The sequence below is a fragment of the Balaenoptera musculus genome, chromosome 15 (genome assembly GCF_009873245.2).
Source record: "Balaenoptera musculus isolate JJ_BM4_2016_0621 chromosome 15, mBalMus1.pri.v3, whole genome shotgun sequence".
Taxonomy (NCBI): domain Eukaryota; kingdom Metazoa; phylum Chordata; class Mammalia; order Artiodactyla; family Balaenopteridae; genus Balaenoptera; species Balaenoptera musculus.
The window spans coordinates 32956377-32971922 of NC_045799.1; the positions used below are offsets into that span (position 1 = coordinate 32956377).

General features: G+C 37.9%; 1 protein-coding gene across 2 annotated transcripts in view; it reads left to right on the forward strand.

Moving 5' to 3' along the window:
• MCM8 (minichromosome maintenance 8 homologous recombination repair factor) overlaps window positions 1-7569 on the forward strand; it is a 44364-nt gene extending 36795 nt beyond the window's left edge. For both annotated transcript variants that reach the window (XM_036827256.1, XM_036827257.1), the window contains 5 exons: window positions 142-361; window positions 647-856; window positions 1696-1772; window positions 6022-6211; window positions 7270-7569. In XM_036827256.1, coding sequence (XP_036683151.1) covers window positions 142-361; window positions 647-856; window positions 1696-1772; window positions 6022-6211; window positions 7270-7362 — 790 coding nt within the window. In that variant the 3' untranslated portion in view covers window positions 7363-7569. The remainder of the gene's footprint in view (window positions 1-141; window positions 362-646; window positions 857-1695; window positions 1773-6021; window positions 6212-7269) is intronic.
• Window positions 7570-15546: the final 7977 nt, after the last annotated feature.

A 15546-nucleotide genomic window follows, 5' to 3' on the forward strand; every position in this document is an offset into this window, starting at 1 on the left:
TGTTTCTTTAACCTGAAGCTTCATTTTCTTTTTTTAAGTTCTACCTGGAACTTGATTGGTAAGCAAGTGAGTAAACAGTTTTCTAGGTTTTCTGTTTGTTTTAATTCCAATCACTGTTTCTTCTTTCTTTCACACCTTTAGAATGGGGAGTGCCCTACTATCCAGATTTGATTTAGTCTTTATCCTGTTAGACACCCCAAATGAGGATCATGATCATTTACTCTCTGAACATGTGATTGCAATAAGGGCTGGAAAGCAGAGAGCTGTCAGCAGTGCCACAGTAGCTCGTATGAATAGTCAAGATTCAAATACTTCTATACTTGAAGTGGTTTCTGATAAACCACTATCAGAAAGACTAAAGGTATGTTTCTTCTTAATCGTTCAGTTCAGTTTTGTTTGAATGTCAGAGTTCAGTGTGTTGCTTGTTGTAGAGCAGTAGTATGTAAACTTTCATAGCAAATACCTTTTATATTACAATACTAGAGTTTATATAAAGTTCAGTTGAAATAATCTAAGTCAACTAGACCGAGAGCTAGAACTATAGTGTTTGGCTTATTTGGTCTATTTATCTAAACAAGTTATTTTAGCAGAAAGATTTTATTTGCTACTTATCCTTGTAATCTTGGGCCTTTTTATCATGCTTTAGGTGGTTCCTGGAGAAACAATAGATCCAATTCCCCACCAGCTATTGAGAAAGTACATTGGTTATGCTCGGCAGTATGTCTCTCCAAGGCTATCCACAGAAGCTGCTCAAATTCTTCAGGATTTTTACCTTGAGCTCCGGAAACAGAGCCAGCGGTTAAATAGCTCACCAATCACTACTAGGCAGCTGGAATCTTTGATTCGTCTAACAGAGGTTCGTTGATTTTAAGTTCACATTCTTTTGGCTTAGAAAGGGAGTAGAGGGTAATAACATTTCTCTCAATTTTGTGTGTAATGATTTGCTTTTCTTCCTACTGAGAGACATTAGAAATGGGTGGATACATTTTTTTTAAAGGGTTGTCATATACGTAACATATCAAAGTTTAACCATTTTTTTCAAAGCAGGACCAGTTACTTATGCAATGGTTTTTTTTTCCTTTAATGACACTTAGGAGACTCTTGAAGTTTGAAGATTGCTTAGGTTAACTAAGGTTTTGGGGATTCAAAAGTGAGCATATGGGAACATGGAATGTGTCAAATATCTTAGGAGTATTTGATTTTATACATGACAGGTCTGTAAGTGCCTGTTTTTCTAACAGCAGTAACATCTATTCACAATTATGGAATGCTAAGAGAACTCTGGCAGTTAAAACTAGCTGGATCAGAGTTTGAGCTTTTTTGCTCCTAGAATCTGATTAACTCATCTTTGTTGTTTTAACAAATTAGTTAGGCATGATTTCCTGAAAGTACAAGGCAAGTCTATTTCAGAATCAAATCTTCTAGAATGAACATTCAGAAAGATGTTCAAAAAATTTTTATCTACTAAAATCTATTTTACTAGATAAAAATAGATTTTAAAATGAGTGATAATTTTCATACTCAAGTTTTCAGATAATTTTTTTAAATTGTGACTTTTCATACTACAGCCCCTCCTCCCAAAAAAGTTTAGTGTAAAATGAATAAATGAAATAAACTTAGACATACTATACCTGCTCAATCAATGTTAAATATATTTATCTTTTGTTATCTGAAGATGGTTGTTTTCTTTCAAAGGCACGAGCAAGGTTGGAATTGAGAGAGGAAGCAACCAAAGAAGATGCTGAGGATATAGTTGAAATTATGAAATATAGGTGAGATTACATTTTAAATGCTGTTTTAAGTGAAATACCGGTCATCTTTTCGTCTCAAATTATATATTTAACTGGGACAAGCAAAATTATTTTTATTTAGCCCATTTGATCACTGATTTTCCTCGGAACAAATTGTACTTTCCTGGTTTAAAATATTCCTGTGTAAATAATCTTTACATTAAAAAAAAGGTTTCTTTGAATGGGTAATACATTCACATAGTTCTAAAATCAATTCAAAAACATACTTTGAGAAGGCTTGCCTCCATCCCGTTTACCATCCACCCTTCCTCTCTACCAGGACACCCATTACTTTTCTTGTAAATAGCATATGACTTACTCTGTTCTGTACCTTTTTTTTTTTTATAAATTTATTTATTTATTTTTGGCTGTGTTGGGTCTTCGTTTCTGTGCGAGGGCTTTCTCTAGTTGCGGTGAGCGGGGGCCACTCTTCATCGCGGTGCGCGGGCCTCTCACTATCGCGGCCTCTCTTGTTGGGGAGCACAGGCTCCAGACGCACAGGCTCAGTAGTTGTGGCTCACGGGCCCAGTTGCTCCGTGGCATGTGGGATCTTCCCAGACCAGGGCTCGAACCCGTGTCCCCTGCATTGGCAGGCAGATTCTCAACCACTGCGCCACCAGGGAAGCCCTGTACCTTTTTTTTTCAATTGAGATATAATTGACATATACCATTATTAGTTTCAGGTGTACAACATAATGATTTTATATATATATGTGATATATGTATATCAAAATGATCACCATAGTAAGTCTAGATAACATTCATCACTGCACAGTTACAATTTATTTTCTTGTGATGACAACTTTAAAGATCTCCTCTCTGGTGACTTCCCTGGTAGTCCAGTGGTTAAGACTGAGCTGCCAATGCAGGGGGCGCAGGTTCTATCCCTGGTCAGGGAACTAAGATCTCACATGTTGCGTGGTGCGGCCAAAAAAAAAAAAAAAGAATTGACAGCTTTTAATTTTTTATTGCTGTCCCCAGAGTAACTAACTGCCTCATAATGAATAAAATTATTAACAATTAATGACTACCAACCCTTTCGACCAATTCCTAACATATTACCCTCTATGTCTTAATATCTTACTGGTTTAGCATCACACAGCACTTGAACCATCAATTTTCTCTTTTACATGACTCAGTACTAGGGTTCGAGGGGTCTTGTAGGTGAAAATTTTACCAGGCTGGCTTCATTGTGCTGGAGACCCTCCAGTTGATCATTTATAAGCAAACAGGTAGGAATTACTAGACTTTCTCATACTACATGCTGCCAGGGCTCAGTGTACCAGCATATGAAGTAAAGGTATGACCACAAAAACCAGTTGCCTGCCTGACTTCTAGTAGGTCTAACTTCCTGGGAGACGAGACCAATAAGAAACTGAGAGTCCTAATAGAGATCCTTTTTTCATAGGAAAGTAAGTCACTGAACCCAACTAAAATTCTAGAAATCGTGGATTCTAAAATTTTTTCCTAATTGAAAACAAGCACCAACAACAGGGACTTCTCGTTTAACGACAAGAAGCTGCCTCTTTGCTCACAATCTTGAGTATGTGTATCTTTCTCTTTCTGTGCATTCTACCCTTAAGTGCTTCACCTTTGGGAGTGGAGCCAAGATTGCCACTCCTGGTTTTCTTTTCTTTTTAATGCTCTCGCCCTTTCTTTGGGTTTTCTGGTGCCTGGCTCTACTGAAGAGTGTCATGTGCTTCTACCTCATAGACTGTTGGCAGTCAAGCAAATCAAGGGTCAGATTACCCCAGCCACTCTCCTTCACCTGTAGCATTTGGTTTTTGAGGCTTTACCCTTTGTCACTTTCCCAAGGCCTCAGACCCCAAACTTTGCCTCAAGCAGCCAATCTGGTGTTTCTCTACAATAAATCCACAGGTCTGTGGACACCATGGATTAGTTCTCATATCTGAGCATTATACTTAAGCAAGGTATATTATGCTCTAATTGCCTTTTCAATAAAAATACTACAGTGCTCATTTATGAATATTCTGCATGTCTGAATACTCATGTCAGACAGTGTTTACATGTGCTTTTCCTTGTGGAACTTGTATTTGTTTCTACTTCTCAAAGTTGCCTTGCTGGTAAAACTGAATTAGCTTCAGGCTGTCCATTTTCTTCAGGGCTCCTGAAAAAAGAGTTCTCATTATTAAGTGTAAATAGCACCCACATGAGAGTTCCAGTTTGTTTCCCTGAATTGCTTGAGTGTTTATTAACTTTTATAAAAATTTTCTGGAAAAAAAGAGACTAGTTTGATTCCAAATGATTGGAGTTACCTGGCATTATTTCCATGGTAGAGATCAAGACCCATTTAAACACGTTGAGACTAGATCATGAATTATGTGCTTTGTGATACTTAACATGCTTTCTGTTCTCAGTCTAAACTCTGAGAGAAGGGACCTTATCTGTTGCATTTACCACTGTACTCCCAGGGCCCAGACTGATGCCTAGCACACAGTAGGCCCTCAGTAAATGTACTGCATTAATGGTAAGGTTGATCTCAGTAATCATTTTTCATTCATTAAACCTTCCATTTGAGAGTTTCTTTTGTTTTTGTTTTGTTTTTTTGGCTGCACCGTGTGGCATGCGGGATCTTAGTTCCCTGACCAGGGATGGAACATGTGCCCCCTGCAGTGGAAGCACAGAGTCTTAACCCCTAGACCACCAGGGAAGTTCCCATTTCAGAGTTTCTGTCTCTTCAACTTTTGAATGTTTGCCCTTAACATGGTTTGGAACCTGTAAAATTACATTTTGACTGGGAAGCAGAAGCCTAAATAAGAAAAATCTAAACTGTGACAGTACATCACAATTATCAGAGCACATAGCTATCAAAACCACGTATTTATGGGCAACAGTTCACATAAGCTTTCTCTTAAAATTGGAAATAAACTAGGAAGCAGAAGAGAACAGAGCCACCTTCAAAGGTTAAGAGACCATTGTGAGAGTTTTTTCTATTTAAGGAAAGTAACTCATATTTTACATACTTTTCTTCAAATCACAGATATGCCACTCATTAGCTGTGTAACTTTGGCAAGTCAGTTAACCTTCCAAGACTTTGTTTCTTCATCTATAAAATGGGAATAAGAATAGTCTCTAAGTCATAGGTTGCTGGAAGGACTAAATAAGATAGCACATGGTAAATAAATATAATTAAGGTAAATATTAGCTATTATAATTAACATAGTAGCCTAAAGCATTTGTGACAACTGTTTTATGAGAAATGAAGTATATGGTAAATTATATGGTAAAGTAGTTAATCATAAATAAGATTATACTATATTTCTAGGGGAAACACACATTCATCAAATTGTTTTATCAATTATTACAATCTTGGATGACTCATATTCCTATTTGTACAGTTCATTCTCTTTCATGTGGGCTCCTATCTATTCAGGGAACAAAATGAAGCTGTGTTTTTAGTAACCCTTTAAACTCATTCCTGTGAGCTTCTTAAAGGCAGGGATTGCACCTACTTTGTTCACCACGATAAGCCTACTGCCTCAGAAGTGACCAATTTATATTTGATTAATTAATTCCTGATTAAATAACATCTTTGCCTAAGAGCCTGGCTGTGAGACTACATATGTCTCATTTACAGGCAGAGAATTCAGGCAGGGAATCAGCAACAGGGCTGGCTAATTGTACGCCTAACTAGTACTTTCAGACTTCTGGCTAAAATTTACTGTCAAGTACATATTTCTTTCCTTGATGATACTGTGAAAATAGGAGGAAAGCAGCAGAGAGCTGGAGTAATAGGCATATTTTTTAATATCTAACCATCATTACTGCAACTCAGCAGAACCTTTCTAGTTCATTTTCCAGAGTATTTTTCAACACCTTTTATTTGCCAGATGCTGCACTAGGAGCTGGAACACATCTTTACCAAGTGAAGCCTAAATTTAGTATGTTTAGAATTTCTTTTTTCATGAATCAAAAAGAATGTTCCAAGTATTTATATTGTAGCCTATCAACTTTGTATTTTTATGCATTTCTCTTTGCAAATATAGGGAGTTTCTTAAAAGTGGTAACTGTGTCCTAAGTATTTTTATCCCCAAACTGTTCATACACAGTGAATTACACAGTGGCCACTCAATAAATACATGTTTAAATCCTTGTTACGTGAGCCTCAGGACTACTTCCACATTTTTCTTCTTATAACCTGGAGACCTGGGACAAAAATTTCTCTAGCTGTGCCACATTGGGTAACTTTGTTTTTCTTCCCTCCCATAAGCATGTTAGGAACTTACTCTGATGAATTTGGGAACCTAGATTTTGAACGATCCCAGCATGGTTCTGGAATGAGCAACAGGTCAACAGCAAAAAGATTTATTTCCACTCTCAACAACATTGCTGAAAGAACTTACAATAATTTATTTCAATTTCATCAACTTCGGCAGATTGCCAAAGAGCTAAACATTCAGGTATGATAAACCAAATAATTAGTAAATCTTTTGATAATAATTTCAGGAGGCCTTTATTAATATAGTAGAACATTTAAATATCAAAAGATTTGGATTAAAAGAACAGAATAGGTGTTTTTGGAGTATTTAAAAATACAGGCTTGTTTTCTTTAAGATATAAAATTAGTTGCTCAGAGCTTTAAAAAAACAGTTGTGTTTTTTTTTTTTTTTTTTTTTTATTTATTTTTGGCTGAGTTGTGTCTTCGTTGCTGCACACGGGCTTTCTCTAGTTGCAGCGAGCGGGGGCTACTCTTCGTTGCGGTGCGTGGGCTTCTCATTGCGGCGGCTTCTCTTGTTGCGGACCACGGGCTCTAGGCACACCGGCTTCAGTAGTTGAGGCTCACGGGCTCTAGAGCTCAGGCTCAGTAGTTGTGGCTCACGGGCTTAGTTGCTCCGCGGCATGTGGGATCTTCCCAGACCAGGGCTCGAACCTGTGTCCCCTGCATTGGCAGGCAGATTCTTAACCGCTGCGCCACCAGGGAAGCCCAAAAAAAAACAGTTTTTATCTAAAATTCATACCTACTAAAGAGTTTTCAACATCTTGATAGGGGAAAACATCATAGCAAGACTCAGTTTCCATGTCATTCTGACAATCCCTGTGGGCAAGTCATCCTTATAAATCGTTGAACCTCAGTTTTCTCATTTGTTAAATGGACATGATTCCACCTGCTCTACCTACTTAAAAGTTTTAGTGAAAATGGGTGTAATAGCACTTTAAACACGTAAAACAGTTTATACGGAAAATTGCTCACTCAATTTCAAAAGTTAGTCTAATTTTTGTTTTGAAGCTAAGCTAAAAGAAATATAAAAGATTCTCTGCCAACTGGAGTTATTTTTGACTAGCTAGGCATTATAGAATCCAAGGTTTATATGTAGGCATTTTTTTCAGTAAGAAGTACAAATAATTTTATTTACATAAGAAACTTGACAGTTGTATATTACTGTTTGAGAGATTGATTTTAAAAATCATATTTTTGTATATTACTTAATGAGCTAACTCTTTTGATATTTTTTTCCAGGTAGCTGATTTCGAAAATTTTATTGGATCACTAAATGACCAAGGTTACCTCTTGAAAAAAGGCCCAAAGATTTATCAGCTTCAAACTATGTAAAAGAGCTACCAAGCCAGGCCCTCCTGGGTTTATTATGAAGAATATGCACCAAAAAAAAAAAAAAAAAAAATGTTATCTGAAAAATGACATCCCAAAAGTAATGTAATAGGAAAAGAGTGTTGAACTAATTTAAGAAGTGATAAAGTCATGTGTTAATTTTTTACTTCTCCAAAAGGCTAAAAATAAATTGTTTATATTTTATCTAAATGATGTAATTAGAAATTATTTATAGTTTTATTTTTGACCTGTCTTTCATTCTTATAAATATTTCATAGTTTTGCATATCACATGTGCATCTGGGTAAGCATTCACAAAGTTACATTTAAATGTTTAAATAGTTCTGACACACAAAATTGAATATCTTTTAGAAAAAAATTGAAACCAACTTTCAATTCCCAAAAAATTTGGAAATTTTTATATTGACTTTTTTTTGACTTTGGTTTATAACGTTATGTAAGTTTCATGTGTACAACATTATAATTAGACTTCTGTATATACTACTGCAAGCTCACCAGAAGTCTAGTTTCCATCCATATATTGACATACTAAGCTTAACATCTTAGCTACTGAAAAAAATTTTAAATAAATAGCTGTGCAAGACTAATATTTTTTTCAAAGTATGTTTTATTTATTTATATTAAAAAAAAATTTTTTTTTTTGGCCATGCTGTGCATCATGCGGGATCTTAGTTCCCCTACCAGGGATCAAACTTGTGCCGCCTGCAGTGGAAGCGTGGAGTCTTAACCACTGACCACTGGACCGCCAGGGATGTCCGTTGTGCAAGACTAATATTAAAACCTAGCAGCGTCTGTTCCACTCTTCCACATGCCCTATTTTTCTGTTCAGTCTCAACTATTCTCCCATTTACCTCCATTTTTCTAAAGGACACGCTAGTAATGCTAATTCTTTTTTTTTTTTAATTGAAGTATAGTTTTACAATATTGTGTTAATTTCAGGTGTACAGCAAAGTGATTCGGTTATACATATATATGTATATATTATATCCTTTTTCTCTATTCTTTTCCATTATAGTATATTGTAAAATATGAATATAGTTCCCTGTGCTATATAGTAAATTCTTGTTATCTATTTATAGTAATGCTCATTCTTGAGTTTTCAGTTTCAAAAATTATATTGACTTTTTACCTTAGAAGATAAGAACGTGGTTCTCTTAAATCCTTCTACATACATACATAAATACATACATACATACACACTTCCCCATTTCTTTCCAATTTAGTTATATATCATAATTGTTAGTTAAATCTGTATTTGGCTTTAATCTTATTATGACTGTTGAATATATTCATCTCCTTTCTTGTACAACTTTGTGTTTTCCTTAGAATTAATAATTTGTTTTTCAGCTACTTAGCTTTGACCCCAAGGCTCCACTGTAAGTCTGAATCTCCTCTTAGAATACGCAGACAAATCAAATAGTCTATTTTAACTTCTTGGAGACACCTCTTCTGGAGTTCTCCAGCCTTTTCCATTCTGAACTACACATCTGTCATCATGAGATGTCTCATTTTCTCTCCCATTTCCTGGCTCCTATGTCTTTCTTGTTTTACTCCTTTATTTTGGTGGAATCCATTTTCTAGTAGCTTCCTGAGGAAGATTTTATAAGGCACATTCTATCCTTAGTCATGGATTGATAGTTTGGGCATAGAATTTTAGTTTGGAAATCATTTTCACTCAGAATTTTAGATATTACTCTATTGCTTTTAGTTTTCAGTTTTGCTGTTTGGAAATCCAAAGCCATTCTGATTTTGATTCTTGGTATGTGACCTTTACTTTCTCTTGACAGGCTATTTGTACCTTCCCTTTTCCATGGTGTTCTGAAATTTTATAGTGTTTAAAAACTCTATCCTGCTGGTTTCTTATGCCAAAAATGTTGGAGTTATCTTAACTCTCTCTCTTATCCGCTAATCAGTCCATCAACAAATCCTCTCAGCACTATCTTCAAAATGTCTGAAATCTGATTACTTTTCATTACTTCCAGTTCCACTATTCTGGCTCAAGCCATCATCTGTTGTTCAGCTTCATAAGGACAAGGACTTTGCTTTATTCACCACTACTGTCCTAGCATGTAAAACAGATTTTGACCACATACCCCTATGAGGTAAACACACATGAAGTGGGTGATTATACCACTTATAAATGAGGACACAGAGTGGTACAGAACTTAATCAGAGTGGTTAAGCAACTTGATTTAAGAATATAGAAAAAGAACAAGAGAATAAAAGAGAAAGGAGTTTCTAGTTACAAGAAGGAGGCATTCTCCCCTGTTTCCCCCGGGAAGTTGCTCAAAAGCAATGAGGAAACTGAAGAACAAAAATATATAGTCCATCTTCTGTGAACTAGGAAACAACTTGAGACCCCAAACCCCAACACTAGGAAGAACTGTCAAGAGCTGTCAGGATGACCCAGGCAGCCTTGCATGAGGGAGGAGGCAGAGATGATGCCTATGGCTGAAGATTTACAAAGGAAGCAACGAAGTGTTTCTCAAAGTGTACTTTGCACACCTCTTGGAGCAAAAGGTAAAACCCCACCGTTGCAGTAGTGTGAATATGGCATACAGATTGGTGGCAGCAGCTTCTAAGGAGAGGTTAAATGAGAAGTTACACAGATGCCACTTTGAAGGAGAAAAAAAATCTGGCTGTCCTCAAATTTCTCCAAAATAACACTCATCACTGAAACATGTAGAGCAATGCCTACAAAAAAAATTTTTTTTTTTTTTTATTTTGGCTGCATTGGGTCTTCGTTGCTGCGCGCGGGCTTTCTCTGGTTGCGGCAAGAGGGGGCTACTCTTTGTCGAGGTGCGTGGGCTTCTCGTTGCGGTGGCTTCTCTTGTTGTGGAGCACGGGCTCTAGGCACATGGGCTTCAGTAGCTGCAGCACGTGGGCTCAGTAGTTGTGGCTTGCGGGCTCTAGAGCGCAGGCTCATTAGTTGTGGTGCATGGGCTTAGTTGCTCCTCAGCACGTGGGATCTTCCCGGACCACGGCTCGAACCCGTGTCCCCTGCATTGACTGGTGGATTCTTAACTACTGCGCCACCAGGGAAGCCCACAGAAATTTTTTAAAAAGAATTTTATACCCAGATGTTTAGGTCAGGTTTCTTAGTTGCAAACCAGGAGTTAACAAACTTTTTCTGTAAGGGACCAGATAGGAAAAACTTTAGGCTTTCTGGGTCATATGACCTCTGTCACAACTATTCAACTCTGCCATTGTTACACTACATAAACAAATGAGTGTGGCTGTGTGCCAATAAAACAGACACTGAAATTTTAATTTCATAAAATTTTCATGTGTCTAGAATGATAATTAATTTTTTTAATCCATTGAATAATGACAGATAGTGGGTCCAATTTGGCCCATGAACTGTGGTTTGCAGACTCTTGGTTGCAAACAGTAGAAACTGACTCACTTGATTAAGCAGAAAAAGGAGGTTTTTGAAAGAATTTTAGTTAGCTCACAGGATTGTTGGAAGGCTGGTGAGTTAAGAGGATAAGCTTCAAGGAGCAATTTCTAAAATTGGCCTTAAGAGGAAGCTGCTACAACCCTACTGCCTCACAAGGCACTAGAGGAAAGTGCCGTTGCCTCCATGTCTCATGAATGTCACTTCTGTACCAGAGACATGGGGAAACCAAAATACAACTTACAGCAAACTAGATGAATGGAAAATTAAAACCAAAAAAAAAAAAAAAGGCAATGTACACCGAACGTTTAACTGTAGGACCAATAAATGTGATTATTGCCATAGAACAGAATGTAAATATTAAGTCCTGATTTTAAAAAAGGAAGGAAGGAAAAGGTAGATAGTAGTGTAAATATGATGTCTTTGTGGGATAGAGGGTTAAAAGGTATTTAAAGATGTTCTATTAATAGTATAAAAAATACATTTCACAAAAGTCAGCACAGATAACATCAAACAAAGTAAGGTGATAGACGAGAGAGAGAAGGAAGAGGAAATATACTACATAAATAGTATACACATATACTATATGTTTATATAATATATACTTATGTAGTATAAATATACTATGTTCACATACATTGTTCAAAGAGGAAAATAATAGATACTGTTTAAAAGGTCAGATGTTAAAACTATTAGATGAAATTATAAAAACAGATGATATAAACCTAAATTATCAGAAGAAACTCTTCTGTGTTTCTTAGATCCTCTGTTGTCTACTTGGCATCCATTAATCGCAAGGCCAAACTAATGTCCAAAGTTGTTTACATCTCTGCTGGGATCCAGCTTTCTCTGATTACAAACCTTCCAACAACAAACGCCAGTATCTATGTTTCACTTCGTGCCCAATAGGGGACATCCTCACCTCACCAGTTCCTGCAACCACAGCAATAAACACTTAGGCTTCCCCCTTGCTCCCGCCTTCTGACTAGCCTTCATGCTTCCCCCTGTGGCCCTTTGTGGTGTGGTATTGCCCCCTTCTCTTGGGAAGTGTAAGTAATAAATTCTTTCAAAGGCAGTTGTCTCATGTCTGTCAGCTTACCATTCCTGATTAAAATAAATCCCAGGTACAAATTTTAGAACAGAAACATACAAAGCAAAACAAGAAAACATATCGTGGAAAGTTTTAGAAGTAAGAAAAGAGCCTAACATATTCATGACAGAAGTAAACCTAAACCTAAATACGTCAAATCAATAAATGCAAATGGGCTAAACTCACATATTGAAACAAAAGTCTTTCAGATGGGATCACAAACTCTTGTATGCAAGATATACCTGAAACAGTCAATTAGAAAGTTGAAAATAAAAGTATGGACAAAGGTGTACCAGGAAAATACAAACAGAAAGCAAGGGTGTCATCTTAATATAAAAGAAGACTGAAGTCAAGGCAAAGCTTTATTAAACAAAGAATATTTTCTATAATTCTAGGCAGAGAAGTTCATAAAATTATATAATAATTATGGCTATGTTGCAAATAGCATTAGGGAGCAGAAACTATAAGAGAGACCAGGAAATGCAGAAGTCAAGTAGTAAGAGACTCTGGTTTACTTCTCTCCATTCATGGTAGTCAAGTGGACAAAAATTAAGAATAAAGAAGACATTCTCTAGTAACACCATATACAAAAATAAACTCAAAATGGATTAAAGACCTAAATGTAAGACCGGAAACCATAAAACTCCTAGAAGAAAACATAGGCAGTACACTCTGACATAAATCATAGTGGCATTTTTTTTTGGATCTGTTTCCTAAAGCAAAGGAAATAAAAGCACAAATAAATAAATGGGACCTAGGGACTTCCCTGGTGGTCCAGTGGTTAAGACTCCACACTCCTAATGCAGGGATAACAGGTTCGATCCTTGGTCAGGAAACTAAGATCCCGCATGCTGTGCAGTGTGGCCAAAAATATATATATAAATAACTAAATAAAAACAGGGACTTCCCTGGCAGCCCAGTCGTTGGGACTCCACGCTCCCAGCGTGGGGAGCGGGGATGCGGGTTCAATCCCTGATCAGGGAAATGGGATCCTGCGTGCCCCATGGGGAGGCCAAAAATATATATGTATATATAATGGAATACTACCTAGCCATAAAAAAGAATGAAAATTTGCCATTTGCAACAAAATGGATGAACTTCGAGGCTATTAAGCAGAATATCACTGTAGATTACAGTTGAGTGGAGGGTGGGGTGTAGCTATTGGAGTCAGGTAATAAATAGAGTTTGGGCCCAAGTCCATCTTACAGTGGACCAATGGGTCCCTGAACCTACCCTATAGTTACCTCAGTTCCTGAATGCCTAATTGGAGCAGACATACTTAAATTAAAAAATCTCCACTTGGCTCCCTAATTTTTGGATCAAGGCTATTCTGATAGGAAGGCCATATATTATTATCATAGTATCGTAAGGCCAAAATAGTAAACCAAAGGCAATGCTGCATTGCTGGAGGAATCACAGAGATTACTGCCACCATTTCTTTTGGAAGATAAAGTGCACTATTTAATTCACTTTATTGTAGAAGATGTCTTAGAAAGACAGCAGTAGAATGTTTTAAATTACTCTAATTGCAGCTGCAATTCCAATTGTAGCCTCTTTACTAGAGCAAATCAGCATAGCCCCTAGAACTTGGCAGGAAGCTATACATTTGGCAAATGCTATGTTCTCTATCTCATTAATAAGAGAACACTGGCAGCAGTTTGCTTTCACCTGTCAAGAACAATATTTCTTCATTGTCTTATCTCAGGTCCGTGACAACTCTGACTCTCTGTCATAATTTAGTGTACAGAGACTTTAACGATCTCCCCATCCCATGGGATGCCAATTCTTGTCCATACACTGAGGACATCATGCTGATAGAATGATAAGTGAGCGGACTATACTGGCTACCCTAGATACCTTGGCAGGTCATCCATACCATAACCTTGGAGGTAAATCCCACAAAAATTCAGGGGTCTGTCTCCTCAGTGAAGCTTCTGGATTCCAGTAGTTAGGACCATATCAGAATATACCCTGCAAAGTGAAAGACAAGTTGCTGTACTTTGCACCCCATTACATTCTGAAAGAGTCACAATACTTGTCCTGCTTCTTTGGATTTTGGAAGCCAGATACAACACACTAGGTGTGCTACTTATACAATAAGTATAATCCATGATACTTTTAGTTTTGAGTGTGGCTCAGGGATACTGTGATTTATGAATTATATATTCATCCCTGTTTCTGGCACAGAGCTTCCCAAACCTTTGGAATCTCCTGAGCAATAAGCAAAAAAATGGGAACATTTTTTTTTGCCATAATACTTGGTCTCTTGTCCTCAGTTCCTGAAATCACTTCAGAGCCATACAAGTGAAATGGGTGTCTTATCACCTTTCCATCATTACGGTGTTTATGTTACTGAAGTGACTTTTGGAAAGCACCTAAGGGTTACTAGGGAAGCAACTACACAATCGGGGGTTGGAACTTTCAGTCCTACCTCCTGATTTCCAAAGAGGGGAGGGAGTCTGGGGGTTGAATCAATGGCCAATGGCTAATGATTTAATCAATCATGACTGTGTAATGAAGCCTCCATAAAAGTCCAAAAGGAGAGGGTTAGGGGCGCTTCTGCATTGGTGAACATGTGGAGATTTGGGGTGAGGACATGGAAGCTCCACATCCTTTCACCATACCTTGCCCTATGCATCTCGTCCATCTGGCTGTCCCTGAGTTATATCCTTTTACAATAAACCAGTTATCTAGTGAGTAAATGGGTTTCTGGAGTTCTGTGAGCCGCTTTAGCTAATTATTCACACCCAAGGAGGGGATTTGTGGGAACCTCTGATTTATAGCCAACTAGAAGCACAGGTAACAACCTGGGCTTGGGATTTGGATCTGAGGTAGAGGGCAGTCTTATGGGACTTCACCTGTGGAATCTGATACTATCTCCAGGTTGATAGTGTCAGAATTGAGTCAAACTGTAGGATACCCAGCTGATGTCCAGAGACTTGCTTGGTGGTGTGGGAAAATTCCACCCCCCACACTGGAATTTGGTCCAGGACCCAAATAGGCTCAGAGCAAGAGAAGGCTCGCCCGTTGGTTCAGGCTGCAGTGCAAACATCTTAGTGATGTTGGTGCTGTAAGTTTCTGTGTCAGATTACTCGATGGAACCTGGTCCCAGCAGGTCCTCATAGGCCAATCACGACATAGGCCTCCAGGACTGGCAGAAGTCCTGGTTCTCTTCAGCCAATAACTACTCCTCCTCTTCAGAAACAGCTCCAGGTCTTCTACTGAGCCCTCATCTACTGGCCACAGGACACTAAGAGGTATTCTCCGATCCACCAAGCCATAATGTTGAGTGGGTGTAGCGGCATTCATCATAAAGTGAAAGGGGTGTATGGAAGAACAGGCTTGAATTGGTCGCAAAGGCCCAGTATGTTTTCAGGAATGTGACTCACACTCCCAGTGAGTCTGGTCCTGTCATACTGCTCTCTCCCTTCCATATCTGAGGCTTCATGGGGTAGTTCAGCTGAGAAAGAAACATTTTGAACCTGGCTGGCAGGTGGTTCTGCATGACATCTGGCACTAGCCAAAAGTGGCGTGCTGCTATATTACAGAATCTCTAAGGAGAACACAGTGTTCTGAAGAACACAGTGTTCTGAAGAACACTGGGAAAAGGATTTTTTCCCCAGTGGGCATAACTTCAAGCGTACATCATGTGGCTTAGCCAGTCAAGAAACAACAGTCAA